Source organism: Salvelinus namaycush, chromosome 15 (genome assembly GCF_016432855.1).
Source record: "Salvelinus namaycush isolate Seneca chromosome 15, SaNama_1.0, whole genome shotgun sequence".
Lineage (NCBI taxonomy): Eukaryota > Metazoa > Chordata > Actinopteri > Salmoniformes > Salmonidae > Salvelinus > Salvelinus namaycush.
This window is the reverse complement of record NC_052321.1, coordinates 12426953-12446000: the sequence shown is the minus strand read 5'-3', so window position 1 is coordinate 12446000 and position 19048 is coordinate 12426953. Positions and strand designations below refer to the sequence as shown.

The following is a 19048-nucleotide window of genomic DNA, read 5'->3' as shown; positions in this document are numbered from 1 at the left end:
AAGAACAAATTCTTATTTACAATGATGGCCTAGAAACAGTGGGTTAACTGCCTTGTTCAGGAGCAGAACAACAGATTTTTACATTGTCAGCTCGGTGATTCAATCTAGCAACCAATTACTGGCCCAACGCTCTAACCACTAGGCTATCTGCCGCCCCCCCCCCCCCCCCCCCCCCTCCAATAGCCTATACATTATGTTGATTCCTGCTATGAAAGTATCCGCTTGTCCCTGTTTCGCTGGAGACTGCTGTGTGAACGAGCCACTCTCACTCCCCACTGTGCGCCGCACGGAGGAAGGAGAGATGGATTCTGATAACCACAAGCGTATGACCGTGGCTCAAAATGCAGTAGCTGGAAAAAGACAGATTTCAAAGCAACTACTGTTGTTGTAGTTCCAGAGAGGAGAGTCACAGCTTTCTGGGAGTAGATCACGTATTTCTCACCTCTTCATTTGAGTTCATGGAACCACTTTACAACCGGAGTAGGCTGTGTAGTATGGTTTTGATGCCATTCGCGGTCAATATGCTACATCACGTGGCCTAGGCCTAGTGCTGGAAAGTTTTTGCAGGACATGACATTTACTGATAAATGAATCAATTAGCCTACCTGTCTACCAAGCAACAATATCATATTTACAGTTAGAAATCTAGCTAAGTGTTTACACTTTTGAGTTCCCACTTCCTCGGGTGGTGAATAATATAGCTTAGGCCAATATGCAAAAAGATGTTGGCAAATTCATCTCTGAAGAGCCAAACATAAATCTGATAATTCTGGATCCTATTTTGACAGGTTGCACATTAAAATATCTATCATGAATTCCCTGGATATGTTTCATGAAATAGCTTACTTTTAAAATCCTGGCTACCATCTCAGTTGTCTTACTTGGCACTGGAAAATAATTGTCTAGAGCCCTGCCGCTAATGTAAAGTAAAATGTATTGTTGTATTTATCTTTATCGAGTAAAACAGTTACATTGATCGCAATTTGACTTTTTGTCCATATTGCCCAGCTCTAGTGGCAATGTTGTGTTTGTATTTCTGTAAAACCCTGACATTGGTGATTTTAATCATTCGTTTGCATTGTAGCCAGCGTGGCTCATTTTTATCTTAAGGGTATGTGGTTAAACTGAGGTTAGTAGTGGATGTGCGGTGTGTAAGATGTGTGTATGAGGTGTTTGCATGTGTTTCTGTGGTATGAAAGCATTGCGTGTGTTTGCAGTTTGAGTTGGTGTGTGTGTGTGTGTGTGTGTGGGGGGGGGCGTGAGAAACATCTGGTGGATGGCGGGGCAGCGACAGCTTTATGTTCCTCTGCCCAGATGGTGTCACAGCGTCGACTAGAATCACTCTCTTCTCCTTTCCTCCACACAATGCCAACACACACACACACACACACACACACACACACCCTCCACCCTGCATACTACCATTAGTCTTGATTAAACAGACGTAACTAACCAAATAAATAATGTGCAGAAAGAGTACACACGCAGACACGCACACACCCACAACACACCCACAACACACTCACTCACTCACTCACTCACTCACTCACTCACTCACTCACTCACTCACTCACTCACTCACTCACTCACTCACTCACTCACTCACTCACTCACTCACTCACTCACTCACTCACTCACTCACTCACTCTTTCACTCACTCACTCTTTCACTCACTCACTCACTCACTCTTTCACTCACTCCGGCCAGATAAATAAGAGTGAGACCTCAAGTGGTGTTTAAATGGCCATCTTAAAGTTGTAATGATACAGAGGTGCTCGCAGGCCCACGACACCACCCACCGGAGACTTACAGCCATTAGCAAACAAGCAGCTGTTTCAGCACATGTTAGTGTGAGTGTGGAATGTCATGGAAAATGCATTGGTCTCCAATGTCACATGAATTTACACAATAATTTATTTGTTGCCACAGCTACAACTTGCTCAGTAAGGTTGTTTCTGATTGGTCAAGACTTGAAGCTACTCTAAATAACTACTGAGGGTGCTAATGAAGTTGTAGTGTTGAATGTAATGTACAGTAGTCATACCTGTGTAGCTGTATCTATTGGCCAGTAGTCATACCTGTGTAGCTGTATCTATTGGCCACTCCACTGTAGATCAAATCTTCTTGGGAGGAGCAGAGGGCTGGATCAGACTGTTCCAAAGGAGTGTGTGTGGTCAGGGGGGTGTGTGAGGTCATGAGTGAGTGTGTAGTTTGCGGTGAGTTTAGCGTTGTGGTTTCAGGTGTGTGTGTGGTGTGGACCCAGGTACAGATGTAGAGAGACGTGTTGAAGGAACAGGACCCACAGTAGGCTGTGGAGGCAGCAGAAACTGAACACAGAGTACTGGGAGAACACTGGGCCTGGAAAGGAGACAACACACTGCAGTTAGACACACACACACACACACACACACACACACACACACACACACACACACACACACACACACACACACACACACACACACACACACACACACACACACACGTTTGTTTTAATATCCTTGTGGGGACCTAACAATTTATTCCCATTCAAGATCCTCTTTTCCATAACCCCTAACCCTTAACCTAACTTTAACCCTAACCCCAAACACTAACCCTAAACCTAAGTCTAACCCCTAACCCTTAACCTAACTTTAACCCTAACCCCAAACACTAACCCTAAACCTAACTTTAACCCTAACCCCAAACACTAACCCTAAACCTAAGTCTAACCCTAAACCAAATTTTAACACTAACCCTAACCTCTAAGCCTAAAATATCCTTCTCCTATCCATGTGGGGACTTCTGATCCATATTTGTATTTCACTGTGTCTAGTATTCATATGACTGTATATACAGTATGTGTGTTTATGTCTGTTACCATTAACTGTAACTAAGCCATGGTATGGTATGTCTATACCGGTTGGTTTCTTCAGGAAGCCATGTGTGTGAACATGTGAGTGTGTGTAGCGTGGCTGCTGCCTTAATGACATCATTAGGAGATAATGACAGTTCCTCTCCAGTCCTCTCCCTCTCTTCTCCTCCTCTTACCTTTCTTGCTCTCATGCTGGGATAGGAACACACTATCCCAGCCTGGAAGCAACTGATAAATGGACTATGGCTCAGGTCCCTGACTCCTGAGGAGTGTGTGTGTGTGTGTGTGTGTGTGTGTGTGTGTGTGTGTGTGTGTTCAGATATATAGATATAGATATACATTCAGACCTGCTGTCATCTCACATGGCTACGACAAAGTCCAATATACACTACATGACCAAAAGTATGTGGACACCTGCTCATCGAACATCTCATTCCAAAATCATGGGCATTAATATGGAGTTGGTCCCCCCGTATCTGCTATAACAGGCTTTCCACTATATGTTGGAACATTGCTGCGGGGACTGGCTACCATTCAGCCACGAGCATTAGTGAGGTCGGGCACTGTTGTTGGGCGATTAGGCCTGGCTCGCAGTCGGCGTTCCAATTTATCCCAAAGGTGATAGATGGGGTTGAGGTCAGGGCTCTGTGCAGGCCAGTCAAGTTCTTCCACACCAATCTTGACAAACCATTTCTGTATGGACCTCGCTTTGTGCACGGGGGCATTGTCATGCTGAAACAGGAAAGGGCCTTCCCCAAACTGTTGCCACAAAGTTGGAAGTATAGAATCGTCTATAATGTCATTGTAAACTGTAGCGTTAAGATTTATTATTCTTCCTCCACCAAACTTTACAGTTGACACTATGCAGTTGGGCAGGTAGCATTCTCCTGGCATCCGCCAAACCCAGATTCGTCCGTAAGACTGCCAGATGGTGAAGCGTGATTCATCACTCCAGAGAAAGTGTTTCCACTGCTCCAGAGTCCAATAGCGGCGAGCTTCAGACCACTCACACCAGCCGACGCTTGGCATTGCACATGGTGATCTTAGGCTTGGGTGAGGCTGCTCAGCCATGGAAACCCATTTCATGAAACTCCCGACGAATAGATCTTATGCTGACGTTGCTTCCAGAGGCAGTTTGGAACTCGGTAGTAAGTGTTGCAACCGAGGACAGACAATTTTTGTGTGGCCTACCACTTTGCGGCTGAGCCCTTGTTGCTCCTAGACGTTTCCACTTCACAATAACAGCACTTACAGTTGACCGGGGCAGCTCTAGCAGGGCTTGTTGGAATTGTTGGAAAAGTGGCATCCTATGATGGTGCTACGTTGAAAGTCACTGAGCTCTTCAGTAAGGCCATTCTACTGCCAATGTTTCTCTATGGAGATTGCATGGCTGTGTGCTCGATTTTATACACCTGTCAGAAACGGGTGTGGCTGAAACAGCAGAATCCACTCATTTGAAGGGGTGTTCACATCCTTTTGTATTTATAATGTATCTACTTTAATCCATGATCACATGAATAATGATTGATAATACACTAAATGCTAAACTATTTCTAGAAGTCAGGTAGAGACACATACAGTATAGTATGTACACTACTACAGATACAACCTCCCCACCCCCTACACAGAGTCATAGACAGATGACTCTGCCTCCTTACCTCCTTCACTAGTCCAGATGACACAGAGTCATAGACAGATGACTCTGCCTCCTTACCTCCTTCACTAGTCCAGATGACACTCTGTCATAGACAGATGACTCTGCCTCCTTACCTCCGTCACTAGTCCAGATGACACTCTGTCATAGACAGATGACTCTGCCTCCTTACCTCCGTCACTAGTCCAGATGACACTCTGTCATAGACAGATGACTCTGCCTCCTTACCTCCTTCACTAGTCCAGATGACACTCTGTCATAGACAGATGACTCTGCCTCCTTACCTCCTTCACTAGTCCAGATGACACTCTGTCATAGACAGATGACTCTGCCTCCTTACCTCCATCACTAGTCCAGATGACACTCTGTCATAGACAGATGACTCTGCCTCCTTACCTCCTTCACTAGTCCAGATGACACTCTGTCATAGACAGATGACTCTGCCTCCTTACCTCCTTCACTAGTCCAGATGACACTCTGTCAGCACACACATGTCTGTGGGGGTTGTAGCCCACTCCGTTACAGCACTCCTCTTCCTGGTTGATGACCTCTGACCCGCAGCACTGCAGATGAACCGTTCCGTTACCAGCAGGATGCATTCTAGGAAAACCATCATGGCCAACACAGCAGAGCGATGTGGACGAGTTCAAATAGTCCTCCCCACAGCAGGACAGACCTGGGGGTACACACACACACAAGCAAGCACACACATGTATCACGCATGCACGCACACACACAATTAGTGAAGCGTTAGTTCAAATGTGTGAAAACAGGACTCAGTCTCAGACTGAAACTGAAACTAACCATATTAACCAAATCACCAAAATAAAGTGTCTTCTTCTGTGTGTGTGTCATTGTGTGAACACACCCGTTGCTGTCTGTGTGTCTGTGCATGTGTGTGTGTGTGCGCGAGTGTGTGTGTCTATATCCTCCCTGGGACTCCCTGAAATGTGTTGTCAAAGCTGTGACACGTGCGTTGTGTACGTCATTTGTGTAGTTTGCGTGTTGCTGAGCCTGCCTGCTGCCACACGTCCACCGCCATTACCCATCAGCCCTCTCTCCTCTGCTCATTACCCGTCAGCCCTCTCTCCTCTGCTCATTACCCGTCAGCCCTCTCTCCTCTGCTCATTACCCGTCAGCCCTCTCTCCTCTGCTCATTACCCATCAGCCCTCTCTCCTCTGCTCATTGTCCGTCAGCCCTCTCTCCTCTGCTCATTGTCCGTCAGCCCTCTCTCCTCTGCTCATTGTCCGTCAGCCCTCTCTCCTCTGATCATTACCCGTCAGCCCTCTCTCCTCTGCTCATTATCCGTCAGCCCTCTCTCCTCTGCTCATTACCCGTCAGCCCTCTCTCCTCTGCTCATTACCCGTCAGCCCTCTCTCCTCTGCTCATTACCCGTCAGCCCTCTCTCCTCTGCTCATTACCCGTCAGCCCTCTCTCCTCTGCTCATTACCCGTCAGCCCTCTCTCCTCTGCTCAATACCCGTCAGCCCTCTCTCCTCTGCTCATTACCCGTCAGCCCTCTCTCCTCTGCTCATTACCCGTCAGCCCTCTCTCCTCTGCTCATTACCCGTCAGCCCTCTCTCCTCTGCTCATTGTCCATCAGCCCTCTCTCCTCTGCTCATTGTCCGTCAGCCCTCTCTCCTCTGCTCATTGTCCGTCAACCCTCTCTCCTCTGCTCATTACCCGTCAGCCCTCTCTCCTCTGCTCATTACCCGTCAGCCCTCTCTCCTCTGCTCATTACCCGTCAGCCCTCTCTCCTCTGCTCATTACCTGTCAGCCCTATCTCCTCTGCTCATTACCTGTCAGCCCTCTCTCCTCTGCTCATTGTCCATCAGCCACTTCTCATCTCTCTTGCTCTCTTCATCCCTCTATTCTTCTTCCTATTTCTCACTAGCTTTCCCTCCCTCCCTCCCTCCCTCCCTCCCTCCCTCCCTCCCTCCCTCCCTCCCTCCCTCCCTCCCTCCCTCCCTCCCTCCCTCTAATGGCAGTGCTTCTAATGCAGTTTGACTGCACCAGCATGGACCCACCACCTGACATGATTCCACCGCAGCGAGCAGAGACACACACCTCTACACAAAGAAAGGTTAAATAAACAAATATGGGATCTCCACCACCTAAGGACGGGTGACGACATACACTGAGAATTAAACGGATATCGTGAATGTGAACGACGTAGGACATTAAAGATGTTTTCCGCTATAATAGTATTCCCCATTGCTGCTGCATGTAGAATGTTAAAGTGTGGGGGAGGGACACGCGTGTATCCTGAGCTGGTATCTGTGACAGAGACGTGTGATGTCTCTCTGCCATGACACCCTAACCTTGACTATCATGGTTAAAATGGAAAAATGGCTTCTGTTCATTTCAAGATGTTCTAAAGGAGGGAAGAACAAAGCCTTTCTCTGCTCGCTGCTCGTCTTCATATGTCACTCTCAAGCATGTGACTATGTCCTCTAGTCATACAGCCATAACTACTACTGTACTGAGCTAATGTCCTCTAGTCATACTGGCTGGTCCTGGCTGGACGGCTCTGAAGGCTCGGAACAGACGGACAGCGCTGGGAAGGCAGGCAGTTCAGACAGCGCTGGGAAGGCAGGCAGTTCAGACACTGGCTGCGCTGGAGAGGAGGAAGGCTCTGACAGCGCTGGACAGGTGGGAGCAGCTGGAGAGAGCACCCGGAGAGACAGCCTGGTGCGGGGGGCTGCCACCGGTGGACTGGTACGTGGAGGTGGCACCGGGTATACCGGACCGTGAAGGAGGACACGCGCTCTTGAGCACCGAGCCTCCCCAACCCTACCAGGTTGAATGGTCCCAGTAGCCCTGCCAGTGCGGCGAGGTGGAATAGCCCGCACTGGGCTATGCTGGCGAACCGGGGACACCATCTGTAAGGCTGGTGCCATGTATGCCTGCCCGAGGAGACGTACTGGAGGCCAGATATGTTGGGCCGGCTTCATGGCACCCGGCTCGATGCCCAACCTAGCCCTACCAGTGCGGCGAGGTGGAATAGCCCGCACTGGGCTAAGCACGCGTACTGGGGACACCGTGCGCTTTACCGCATAACACGGTGTCTGACCAGTACGACGCCCTCTCACTCCATGGTAAGCACGGGGAGTTGGCTCAGGTATCCTACCCGGCTTTGCCACACTCCTCGTGTGCCTCCCCCCAAGAAATTTTTGGGTCTGACTCTCGGGCTCCCAACCGCGTCGCCGCGCTGCCTCCTCATACCAGCGCCTCTCTGCCTTCGCTGCCTCCAGCTCCGCCTTGGGACGGCGATATTCCCCTGGCTGAGCCCAGGGTCCTTTGCCGTCCAGGATCTCCTCCCAAGTCCACGAGTCCTGTGTTTTCTTCCACTGCTGTTGCCGCCCTTCTCCACTCCGCTTGGTCCTTTGGTGGTGGGTGTTTCTGTAACGGTCGTCGTAATCCTCCTCCTCGGACGAGGAGGAGAGGCGAGAAGGATCAGACCAATATGCGGAGTGGTTTGTGTCCATGATTATTTATTAACAAAAATAACCGGAACACTAATGAAACAAAATGACAAAAGAGAAACGAACCGACAAACAGTCCCGTGTGGCACGAATACAGACACGAGATACAAACACCCACAAAACACACGTGAATCCCCGGCTGCCTAAGTATGATTCTCAATCAGGGACAACGATTGACAGCTGTCTCTGATTGAGAATCATACCCGGCCGAACACAAACATCCCAACATAGAAAATAACGCATAGACAACCCACCCCAACTCACGCCCTGACCAACTAAATAAATGCAAGAAAAAGGAAAAACAGGTCAGGAACGTGACAAATGTCCTCTAGTCATACAGCCATATCTACTACTGTACTGAGCTAATGTCCTCTAGTCATACAGCCATAACTACTACTGTACTGAGCTAATGTCCTCCAGTTATACAGCCATAACTACTATTGTACTGAGCTAATGTCCTCTAGTTATACAGCCATAACTACTATTGTACTGAGCTAATGTCCTCTAGTCATACAGCCATAACTACTACTGTACTGAGCTAATGTCCTCTAGTCATACAGCCATATCTACTACTGTACTGAGCTAATGTCCTCTAGTCATACAGCCATAACTACTACTGTACTGAGCTAATGTCCTCTAGTCATACAGCCATAACTACTACTGTACTGAGCTAATGTCCTCCAGTTATACAGCCATAACTACTATTGTACTGAGCTAATGTCCTCTAGTTATACAGCCATAACTACTATTGTACTGAGCTAATGTCCTCTAGTCATACAGCCATAACTACTACTGTACTGAGCTAATGTCCTCTAGTTATACAGCCATAACTACTATTGTACTGAGCTAATGTTCTCTAGTCATACAGCCATATCTACTATTGTACTGAGCTAATGTTCTCTAGTCATACAGCCATAACTACTATTGTACTGAGCTAATGTTCTCTAGTCATACAGCCATATCTACTACTGTACTGAGTTAATGTCCTCTAGTCATACAGCCATAACTACTACTGTACTGAGCTAATGTCCTCTAGTTATACAGCCATAACTACTATTGTACTGAGCTAATGTTCTCTAGTCATACAGCCATATCTACTATTGTACTGAGCTAATGTTCTCTAGTCATACAGCCATAACTACTATTGTACTGAGCTAATGTTCTCTAGTCATACAGCCATATCTACTACTGTACTGAGTTAATGTCCTCTAGTCATACAGCCATAACTACTACTGTACTGAGCTAATGTCCTCTAGTCATACAGCCATAACTACTACTGTACTGAGCTAATGTTCTCTAGTCATACAGCCATATCTACTACTGTACTGAGCTAATGTCCTCTAGTCATACAGCCATAACTACTACTGTACTGAGCTAATGTCCTCCAGTTATACAGCCATAACTACTACAGTACTGAGCTAATGTCCTCTAGTCATACAGCCATAACTACTACTGTACTGAGCTAATGTCCTCTAGTCATACAGCCATAACTACTACTGTACTGAGCTAATGTCCTCTAGTTATACAGCCATAACTACTACTGTACTAGTCATAAAGCCTGTAGTGGTTCTAACAGAACACATAACCCTCTCTATATTAGTTCCATACCTCTGTAGCAACTGACAAAGCACAGAACCCCTTTCTATTGCAGTTCCAGATCTCTGTGGTAGTGACTGTAACAGTGTGAGTCCTGTGTTCTTCCTATAGTTCCAGATCTATATGGTAGTGACTGTAACAGTGTGTGAGTCCTGTGTTATTTACTATAGTTCCAGATCTATATGGTAGTGAGGGTAACAGTGTGTGAGTGGTACGTTCTCTCTGTGGATAAACCACCACAACTGTAATTACCCGGCTACCTAGTTCCACGGTGATAAATGGCTAATTGCTTAATACTCTAATCAGTGTTCGTTCTATGCACATATAAACTCTGACAGAGCCATTAATCCACACGCTCTTTTCACTCAGCCGCCAAACGGATGGCTTCAGCTGATTCTCTCTTGCTGCCGCGTGCAGGCTCTGTGGCTCCGCCGAGCGATGCGGCATAAATCACGGGCCGTCGTGACATAAAGATGTCTGACGCGCGCTAACTCACTTAGGGATGGCAGCTGTTGCGGAGCGGGGCTCGGTGGCGATTCCCAGGGCGCATCACTTCAGCTTCAATGACTTGCAAATAAACAGCTCAACAGTTTTCCAAAATAGCTTTCTCCTCTCCAGCAGCAGCAACCCTCACACACACACACACACACACACACACACACACACACACACACACACACACACACACACACACACACACACACACACACACACACACATACACACACATACACACACACACACACACACACACACGCAAACACACAACACACACACGTCCCTGTCCTATCTTCCCTTCCACTTCCCTTCCGGATGCCCTCCGCTATTTACAGGGTGTTTAATCATCTTTACCACCTCCCTCCCTTCCTCTTTTCATTCCTTCCTCAGGGAAATGTGAACTTTGATACTGTGACCTGGTCAAATCAAATCGAATTGTATTTGTCACATGCTTGGTAAAACAACAGGTGTAGACTAACAGTGAAATGTTTACTCACGGGCCCTTCCCAACAATGCAGAGAGAAAATAGAGAAATAATAGACAAGTAATAATGATGCTTACAGTGACTGTTCAAAACCCCTCCATCCATCCATCTGTCCTTTTCTACCTCCCCCCTTCTCCTATTCCACTTCCCTCCATCCTCTTTCCATCCCTTTCACCTTCCATCCAAGCAGTAGAGAGAGAGTGAGAGAGAGTGAGAGAGAGAGAGAGTGAGAGAGAAAGAGAGAGAGAGAGTGAGAGAGAAAGAGAGAGAGAGAGAGAGAGAGAGAGAGAGAGAGAGAGAGAGAGAGAGAGAGAGAGAGAGAGAGAGAGAGAGAGAGAGAAAGAAAGAGAGAGAGAGTGAGGGACATAGAGTAGGTATTCTAGTCAGACATCTCCTCTAAAGCTAAACTTCAGTTATTTTCATATCAGTATTTCAACAGAAACACAATCTCTCTGCACACACACACACACACACACACACACACACACACACACACACACACACACACACACACACACACACACACACACACACACACACACACACACACACACACACACACACACACACACAGCATTGCACAGCACAGCGCTGTAGCTAATCTTCAGATTGATGATGGATTTGCATACATTCATTAGAGCGCAGGGGACTCGTGCCGACAGAAGGTGCTTAGGCAGTGTGAATTAAGGTTCATTCACTTAATGAGAAGTAAATATTTAGCCTGCAATGAACAACTGATAAAAATGTGTGTCGTGGATTACGCTAGCCTTTCGGCTACTAAAGCCCAACTTAAAACAAACAAAACACTTTTAAATACCTGAATATATTAGCCCCCCGTTTAACTTTATACACATGCATACAGGTCCACACACACACACACACACACACACACACACACACACACACACACACACACACACACACACACACACACACACACACACACACACACACACACACACACGCACACGCACACGCACACACACACATTTTCAAAGTCACAGACACGGCACGGAACAAGTGCTCTTTACGATCCAGGAATAGCACTGGTAACAGTATTCAATAACAGAGAGTTTCACTGTTGTATTAATATTCCTGTGTACTCTGCATTACCGGGGGGACTGTGGGTAAGCCACACACCAAACCCCACACACACCACCTCCTGGGAGGATGCACTGTGCGTTGTGCTGAAATCACATTGACTTTCTCACACTCTGTGACAGGACAGAAAGGCTGGGCCGGCAGTTTACACCAGTCCCTGAGGACCATCCCCTAGAGACACACAGCAGGATCTTAATTTGATCACTCTTTTGCTACTGATAATTCCCCAGCACAGCAGGAAACGCAAACTTGTAGTGTATTTTAGTTTTAAACAGGCTTCTAAAGTTTGTAAGTTTGTAATCCACGATGAAATTTAAGACTTGATTTTCCTTAATGAAAAATGTATCAACCCTACAAAAATGTCCATTATTTTCCTGCTGTAGCAAACTGGCTCAAATTAAGATCCTACATCTGAACCTCTCTCTGATAGAGGGAGTGACGGAGATAGCGATGGAGAGAGGAATGGAGAAATAGGGATAGTGTGAAAGAGAGAGAGAGAGAGAGAGAGGGGAAGCAGGTAAAGCACAGGTAAAAAGACGCTGAACATGAGACTGTATTGATCGCCCCTCACAGATGCACTCTCAAGTGTGTGTGTGTGTTTGTGTACAGTGCCTACAGAAAGTCAACACCCCACTTGGAATTCTTTACATTTTATTGTGGTACAAAATGGGATTAACCTTTTACTGCTGTGGACTAAATCAGGGTCACACAGAGTGTTTCTTGGTAGTCTTAAACACATCTATTTTGAAACAAAAGTATACACCTCACACACATGGTTATGGGTTTAAAAAAGAAGACCCCTGTACCATGTCAGATATAGAGTTGAAATGTATTCAGTTTTGCGTCCATACATGTTAGAAACACCTTTGGCAGCGATTGCAGCTGTGAGACTTCTTGGGTAAGACTCATAAGAGCTTTGCACACCTGTATTGTGCAATATTTTCAAGTCTTGACATAGATTTTCAAGCAGATTTAAGTCAAACCTGTAACTTGGACACTCAGGAAAATTCACTGTCTTCTAAGCAACTCCAGAGTAGATTTGGCGTTGTGTTGTATGTAGGTTATTATCCTGCTGAAAGTTGAATTCCTCTCCAAGTGTCTGGTGTAAAGCAGACTGAAGCAGGTTTTCCACTAGGATTTTGCCTGTGTTTAGCTCCAACCTGTTTCTTTTCATCCTGAAAAACTCCCCAGTCTTTGCTGATGTCAAGCATACCCATACCATGATGCAGCCACCACCATGCTTGAAAATAAGGAGGCAGTTTTGTTGTGCTACAGCTTGAATTAAAAATGGATTGAATATATTTTTTCTCACCCATCTACACACAATAATAACAAAGTTTTAAAATGTTTGTAGATTTTTTTTGCTAATTTATTGAAAATGAATTACAGAAATATCTAATCTCATTTAAATAAGTAGTCACAGCCCTAACTCAATACTTTGGGTATGTCTGTATCAGCTTTGCACAACTGGATTTGGGGATTTTCTCCCATTCTTCCTATCAGATTTTCTTAAACCCTTTTAAGATAGATGGAGAGCGGCGATAAACAGCAATCTTCAAGTCTATCCACAAATTACCAATGGCATTCAAGTCTGGGCTTTGGCTGGGCCAATTTAAGGACTTTCACATTCTTGTTCTGAAGCCATTCCAGCATTGCTTTGGCTGTATGCTTGGGGTCAATGTCCTGTTGGAACGTAAATCATCACCCCTGTCTAAGGTAGTTTACACTCTGAAGCAGGTTCTCATCAAGGATTTGCCTGTATTTGGCTCCATTCGTTGTTCCCTCATTCTTTACCAGTTTCCCAGTCCCTGCCGCTGAAAAGCATCCCCATAGCATGATGCTGCCACCCCCACGCTTCACGTTAGGGGTGGTGTTAGACGGGCGATGAGCTGTGCCTGGTTTTCTGCTGACATAGCGCTTTGTATTTAGGCCAAATAGTTACATTTTTGTCTCATCAGACAACAGAATATTTTGCCTTATGCTCTCAGAGTCTTTCACGTGCCTTTTTGAAAACTCCAGACGTGCTGTCTTGTGCCTTTTACTCAGGAGTGGCTTCCGTCTGGCCACTCTCCCATGAAGCCCAGATTGTTGAAGCGCTGTAGAGACTGTTGTGTTCTGGCAGGTTCTCCCATCTCAGCCAAGGAACTCTGTATTTCTGTGGGGGCACCGGTTAGATGAGGTAGTATGTACATGTAGGTAGAGTTAATTAAATTGACTATACATAGATGACAACAGAGAGTGGTGTGGAGAGGGGCAATGTGAATAGTCCGGGTAGCCATTTGATTAGATGTTCAGGAGTCTTATGGCTTGGGGGTAGAAGCTGTTTAGAAGCCTCTTGGACCTAGACTTGGCGCTCCGGTACCGCTTGCCGTGTGGTAGCAGAGAAAACAGTCTATGACTAGGGTGGCTGGAGTCTTTGACAATTGTTAGGGCCTTCCTCTGACACCGCCTGGTATAGAGGTCCTGGATGGCAGGAAGCTTGGCCCCAGTGATGTACTGGGCCATTCGCACTACCCTCTGTAGTGCCTTGTGGTCGGAGGCCGAGCAGTTGCCATACCAGGCGGGGATGCAACCAGTCAGGATGCTCTCGATGGTGCAGCTGTATAACATTTTGAGGATCTGAGGACCCATGCCAAATCTTTTCAGTCTCCTGAGGGGGAATAGGTTTTGTCGTGCACGCTTCACGACTGTCATGGTGTGCTTGGACCATGTTAGTTTGTTGGTGATGTGGACACTGTTGATCCCTCAGACTCCACGGACAGTTCCTTGGACTTCATGATATAGTTTCAGCTCTGATATCCACTGTCAACTGTGGGACCTTACATAGACAAGTGTTTTTTATTTTTTATAAATCATGTCCAAACAATTAAGTTGGCCACTGGTGGACTCCAATTAAGTTGTAATGAGATTACAAGTCATTAGGTCATTATTGTGAAGTCACTACAATGTTGTTGATCCATCCTCAGTTTTCTCCCATCACAGCCATTGAACTCTGTAGCTGTTTTAAAATCACTACTGGCCTCATGTTGACGTCCCTAAGCAATTTCCTTCCTGTTCTGCAGCTCAGGATGACTGTATCTTTGATGTGTCTGGGTGGTTCAATACATCATCCACAGAATAATTATTAACTTGACCATGCGAGGTTAAAGAGATAATTAATGTCTGATTTGTTATTGTTACCCATCTACCAATCACTGCCCTTCTTTATGAGGCTTTGGAAACCTATACCAAGCCAACACTTAGAAACCATCTGCTGAAGTAGGTTTGTGTGTTTACTGTTTGTTAGAGCAATTGTTTGTTTCAGAGTGTGTTCATAATGTATTTCAGTAGCCTTTGCTTCAGTTCCAGAGCTTTCCCCAATACTTAGTAAATTAGTGTTTGACTGAATCCACAGCCCAACTCTAACTGTGGGTCTCCAACACAGCGGCTAACAGCTAGCAGCTAACAGCTACATGCTAATGTAATGGCTGGAGGATGTTAAGGCCATTAAGGTAACTCAATAGAAAAGACATCATCATAAACACATTAAAAGGAAACGTCTTCATCTGTTCAGCCTCCACTCCGTCTTTTAAAACACCCTAGATAGACAATGCTTGTTTAGGACGTACTGTCTGTTGATTGGTCCCCAGTGCTGATGTGAGAGTTTTGGCAGAACAATGCGAGGACATTCATGTGAGGGATGATTAAGCATGGTGCCACACACACACACACACACACACACACACACACACACACACACACACACACACACACACACACACACACACACACACACACACACACACACACACACACACACACACACACAAATACACACAAGCCCAAATACACCATAAAATGCACGCGCATCACCACCTCACACACGCACACACCCAGCTTCATCTCGTCAGGCTCAGCTCTTAACTACAGGGATAATTTCCTCCAGCAAATGGTCACGGTGTCCTTGAAAAACATATTTGCTTATTATGTTTTTTCCCCTCCTTTCTTTTAGCATCATCACAGCCGTTTCCATCCCCCGGGCTGATGATGGCGCCGCGTTGACATAACACCCCCGGACCGAGAGGCTTTTAACACTTAAACGGTGAAAAGGGATATTCAGAATTGCCCTTGAACGTTTGGGCTGGTGCACACAGCACACAGGCGGAGGGGGAAGAGTTAGGGGAGCGCACACACTGGGAAGTAGCGACTTAAGGAAGGGTGAGAAGGGTGAGAAGAGGGGCACACACAGCAAGGCAGTGACTCATAAGGGGTTAGGAGCTCTGGGAGGCCCAACAGCCTTGAGTCCACTAAACTATCTTCATCCTCCAAAATACGAAACAAACTAAAGTAAATCTGTGGCTCAAGAGAGGAGTCTGATTCTGTATTAGTCTGAAAATACGGCAGACTAACATGTTTGCTGTCTGTCTCCCCAAACACTCCAACTTGCTGTTAGTAAGGATCAACGTTTGTATGTAACATAAACTGAAGACTGAACCAACAGTTCTTTATCCTCAAACAAACCCACTAACTAATGGATAGGCTAATATTACATATATTACAGCAATATTGTAGTCTTTTAAACACTAAACGTCTGTTTACTGTCCTTCCCCTGACTCTGCAACCTGCTGTTAGACTAAATCTGTTTTAATGTAAGATAACGGCAGTATTAAACAGGGATTGGAGTTTGTTTTCTGCCTTTCATCTTTCTCTCTACCCTGCTGTAGAGGTTTATAGAGAGTGGTGACCTGGAGAGTGTACGTGAATGATAGTTCATAACCACACAGTCAGTCCAGGTCATATAATCCCACTACGCTACTGCTTTGGTATGGATGATATTTACCATACTTGTACTCACGTATTTCAACTATCGTGTTTTCCATGTTTATTTGTTCCTTGCTGTATTTTGGACTCTTGGACAGGCGGTTGTTGAACATGAGGGCAGGTTCTCAACTTACTGGCATGGTTAAATAAAGGTTAAATAAATACATGAAATATATGGCTGATGTGGCTGTTTATATCATATTACCTTGAACAGGTTAAACTGATCACATTTTGTTTTCCTCTTTTATTCTATTTCACCTTTTTAATTTCCCTTTTTCCCCCGGCTCAAATTCAATAGCCCTGCCCCGCGGATACACACATTTGTATGTGTGTGTGTGTGTGTTTGTGTGAGCCGGCAGACAGCCTGTCTCCCAGCATTGCTGTTCCCCCGTGGAGGGTGTGTATGGTTCTTGACAGAGCAGAGTGTAATGTGTGATAGATCGCACTTCAGGGACCTGATAATCACATCACCCTCTATCGCCTATCAGCTGGCCACCGCAGGACACCCTTCACACGGACACAGGGAGCCCTCACACTCCCCTCCTCTCTCTCTCTCTCTCTCTCTCTCCATCCCTCTCCACTCTACCTCTATCTTCCTCTTTATCTTTACTCTTTCCTAAGCCCACACTATTTCTTTCTTTCTTTCTTTCTTTCCTTCTTTCTTTCTTTCTTTCTTTTCTTGATTAAAATGCATTTGGATTAGCTGCCTTTGTCCTCTCTCACTTTACTATTCTCTTCCACAGTCACACAGTCACACAGTCACACAGTCACACAGTCACAGAGTCACACAAATAGATCAAACAAGTCATTCTGGTAAATCTTCCAAAAGTAAGGAAGGTTAACTGAACATGAACTTCTCAGCAGCTATGTCCTGCTGAGGACGAATCCTTCAGAGTGTCGTTGAAAGTGTTGTTGCCAAGGTTAAGTAGCCCGTCCTATAATACGTGTTGCTGTGTGTGTGTGTGTGTGTGTGTGTGTGTGTGTGTGTGTGTGTGTGTGTGTGTGTGTGTGTGTGTGTGTGTGTGTGTGTGTTTGCGGGGAGCAGCAGACGCTCAGATCGGGGCTGGAGCGGCGGCCCCGGGCCCTCCGACAGTGCAGGCACCCGGCAAATGGCCTTTAGCATCGCTAACCGAGCTAGCCTAACTATCCATCATACCATATGTTCTCACTGGGAGAGCTAACGCTAATGAGAGATGAGAGGAGAGGAAAGGGGGAAAGGAAGGGGAGTAGAGGTGGTGGAAGAAGAGGAAGAGGAGGAGAAGGAAGAGGAGAGCAGGGAGGAGAAGAGCAGAAGAAGGAAGAGGAGGAAGAGGAGGAGAGAAGCATATGCTCACTCCAGCAAGATAACGCTAATGAAAGATGGAATACAGGAAGGAGGAAGAGAGGAAAAGAGGGTATTAAAGTAAGATATTGCAATATGTGACTCAGGAATTGATCACAGCATATGTCTTCACTGTTGAGAATTCTGTTCATTTGGCAGAAAACAGGCAATCAAAACATTCCATTGGACATTTAGTGAAATGGTTTCCTCATGGTTTAACTTAGTGCGCCTGTTACCTGGTTCAGAAAGGACTTGAGCATTCCTCAAGAGTCCTTTATGGTACAGTACAATATAAAGAGTATTTGTGAGGAGAGAGACTAATGACACTATACAACACATCCTTATGGGGTCCTTGTTTATATGTTGTGTGATAAATAGTGTGCCGTGTCCAAGTCTGGCAACGTGTGCACTTTGACTCCTGCAGAGTGTACCCTGCTGTGTGTGAATGTGTGTGTGAATTGCGTGTGTGTGTTTCCTGCAGAGTGCTTGGCAGTGCCCTCGCCAGTGCCATCCCTTGCCCGCTCTATCATCTGCCGTGACAAAGATGTCTGACACTGTGTGACACCGCCCACACACACACACACACACACACACACACACACACACACACACACACACACACACACACACACACACACACACACACACACACACACACACACACCCCTGCCCATCTGTGGCTGGGTGCCTGCGCTCAGAGACACCACAGGGGAGAGACGACCCCAAAAGAGAGCAAGTCCCTCTCTTCCATCCTTCCCCCTTTCTCTAACTCTCCTCCCCTATATCTGCCATCTCTCTTCCCAGTGTCATTCTAAAGTCACTGAGGACCCAGCCTAAACTTTTTGGGGAAGTGTAACGTGGATGTGGGTAGGACAGACATTTAATGTGTGTGTTTGTGTGTTGTAGCTTGTGCAAATCTCTCACCTGTTATAGGTGTGAGTATGTGTGTTGTATTTCAACCTGATTTCATAGTTTCACTTCGTAATTTGCCGTAATTGGATGAACATCGATTTTTTACCCAATAATTCTGCGTGGTTACAGGGTTAATTCTGTGTTACTGGGTTAAAACAGAAACAACTCAAAGGGTTAAGTTTAGGTATTAATTCCCAAGTGGTTAAAGTTAGGGCTATGGTTTGGGGAAAGCTTAAAACAAATTAATTAAGCAATAAGGCCCAAGGGGGTGTGGTATATGGCCAATATACCACGGCTAAGGGCTGTTCTTAAGCACGACGCAACGCGGAGTGCCTGGATACAG

At 46.1% G+C, this 19048-nt stretch overlaps 1 protein-coding gene across 1 annotated transcript in view; it reads right to left on the bottom strand.

Moving 5' to 3' along the window:
* Positions 1-19048, bottom strand: part of LOC120059766 (usherin-like) — a 221759-nt gene that overhangs the window by 93245 nt on the left and 109466 nt on the right. The window contains exons 16-17 of the mRNA XM_039008819.1: positions 4961-5184; positions 2079-2151 (exon numbers count right to left, since the gene is read on the bottom strand). Coding sequence (XP_038864747.1) covers positions 2079-2151; positions 4961-5184 — 297 coding nt within the window. The remainder of the gene's footprint in view (positions 1-2078; positions 2152-4960; positions 5185-19048) is intronic.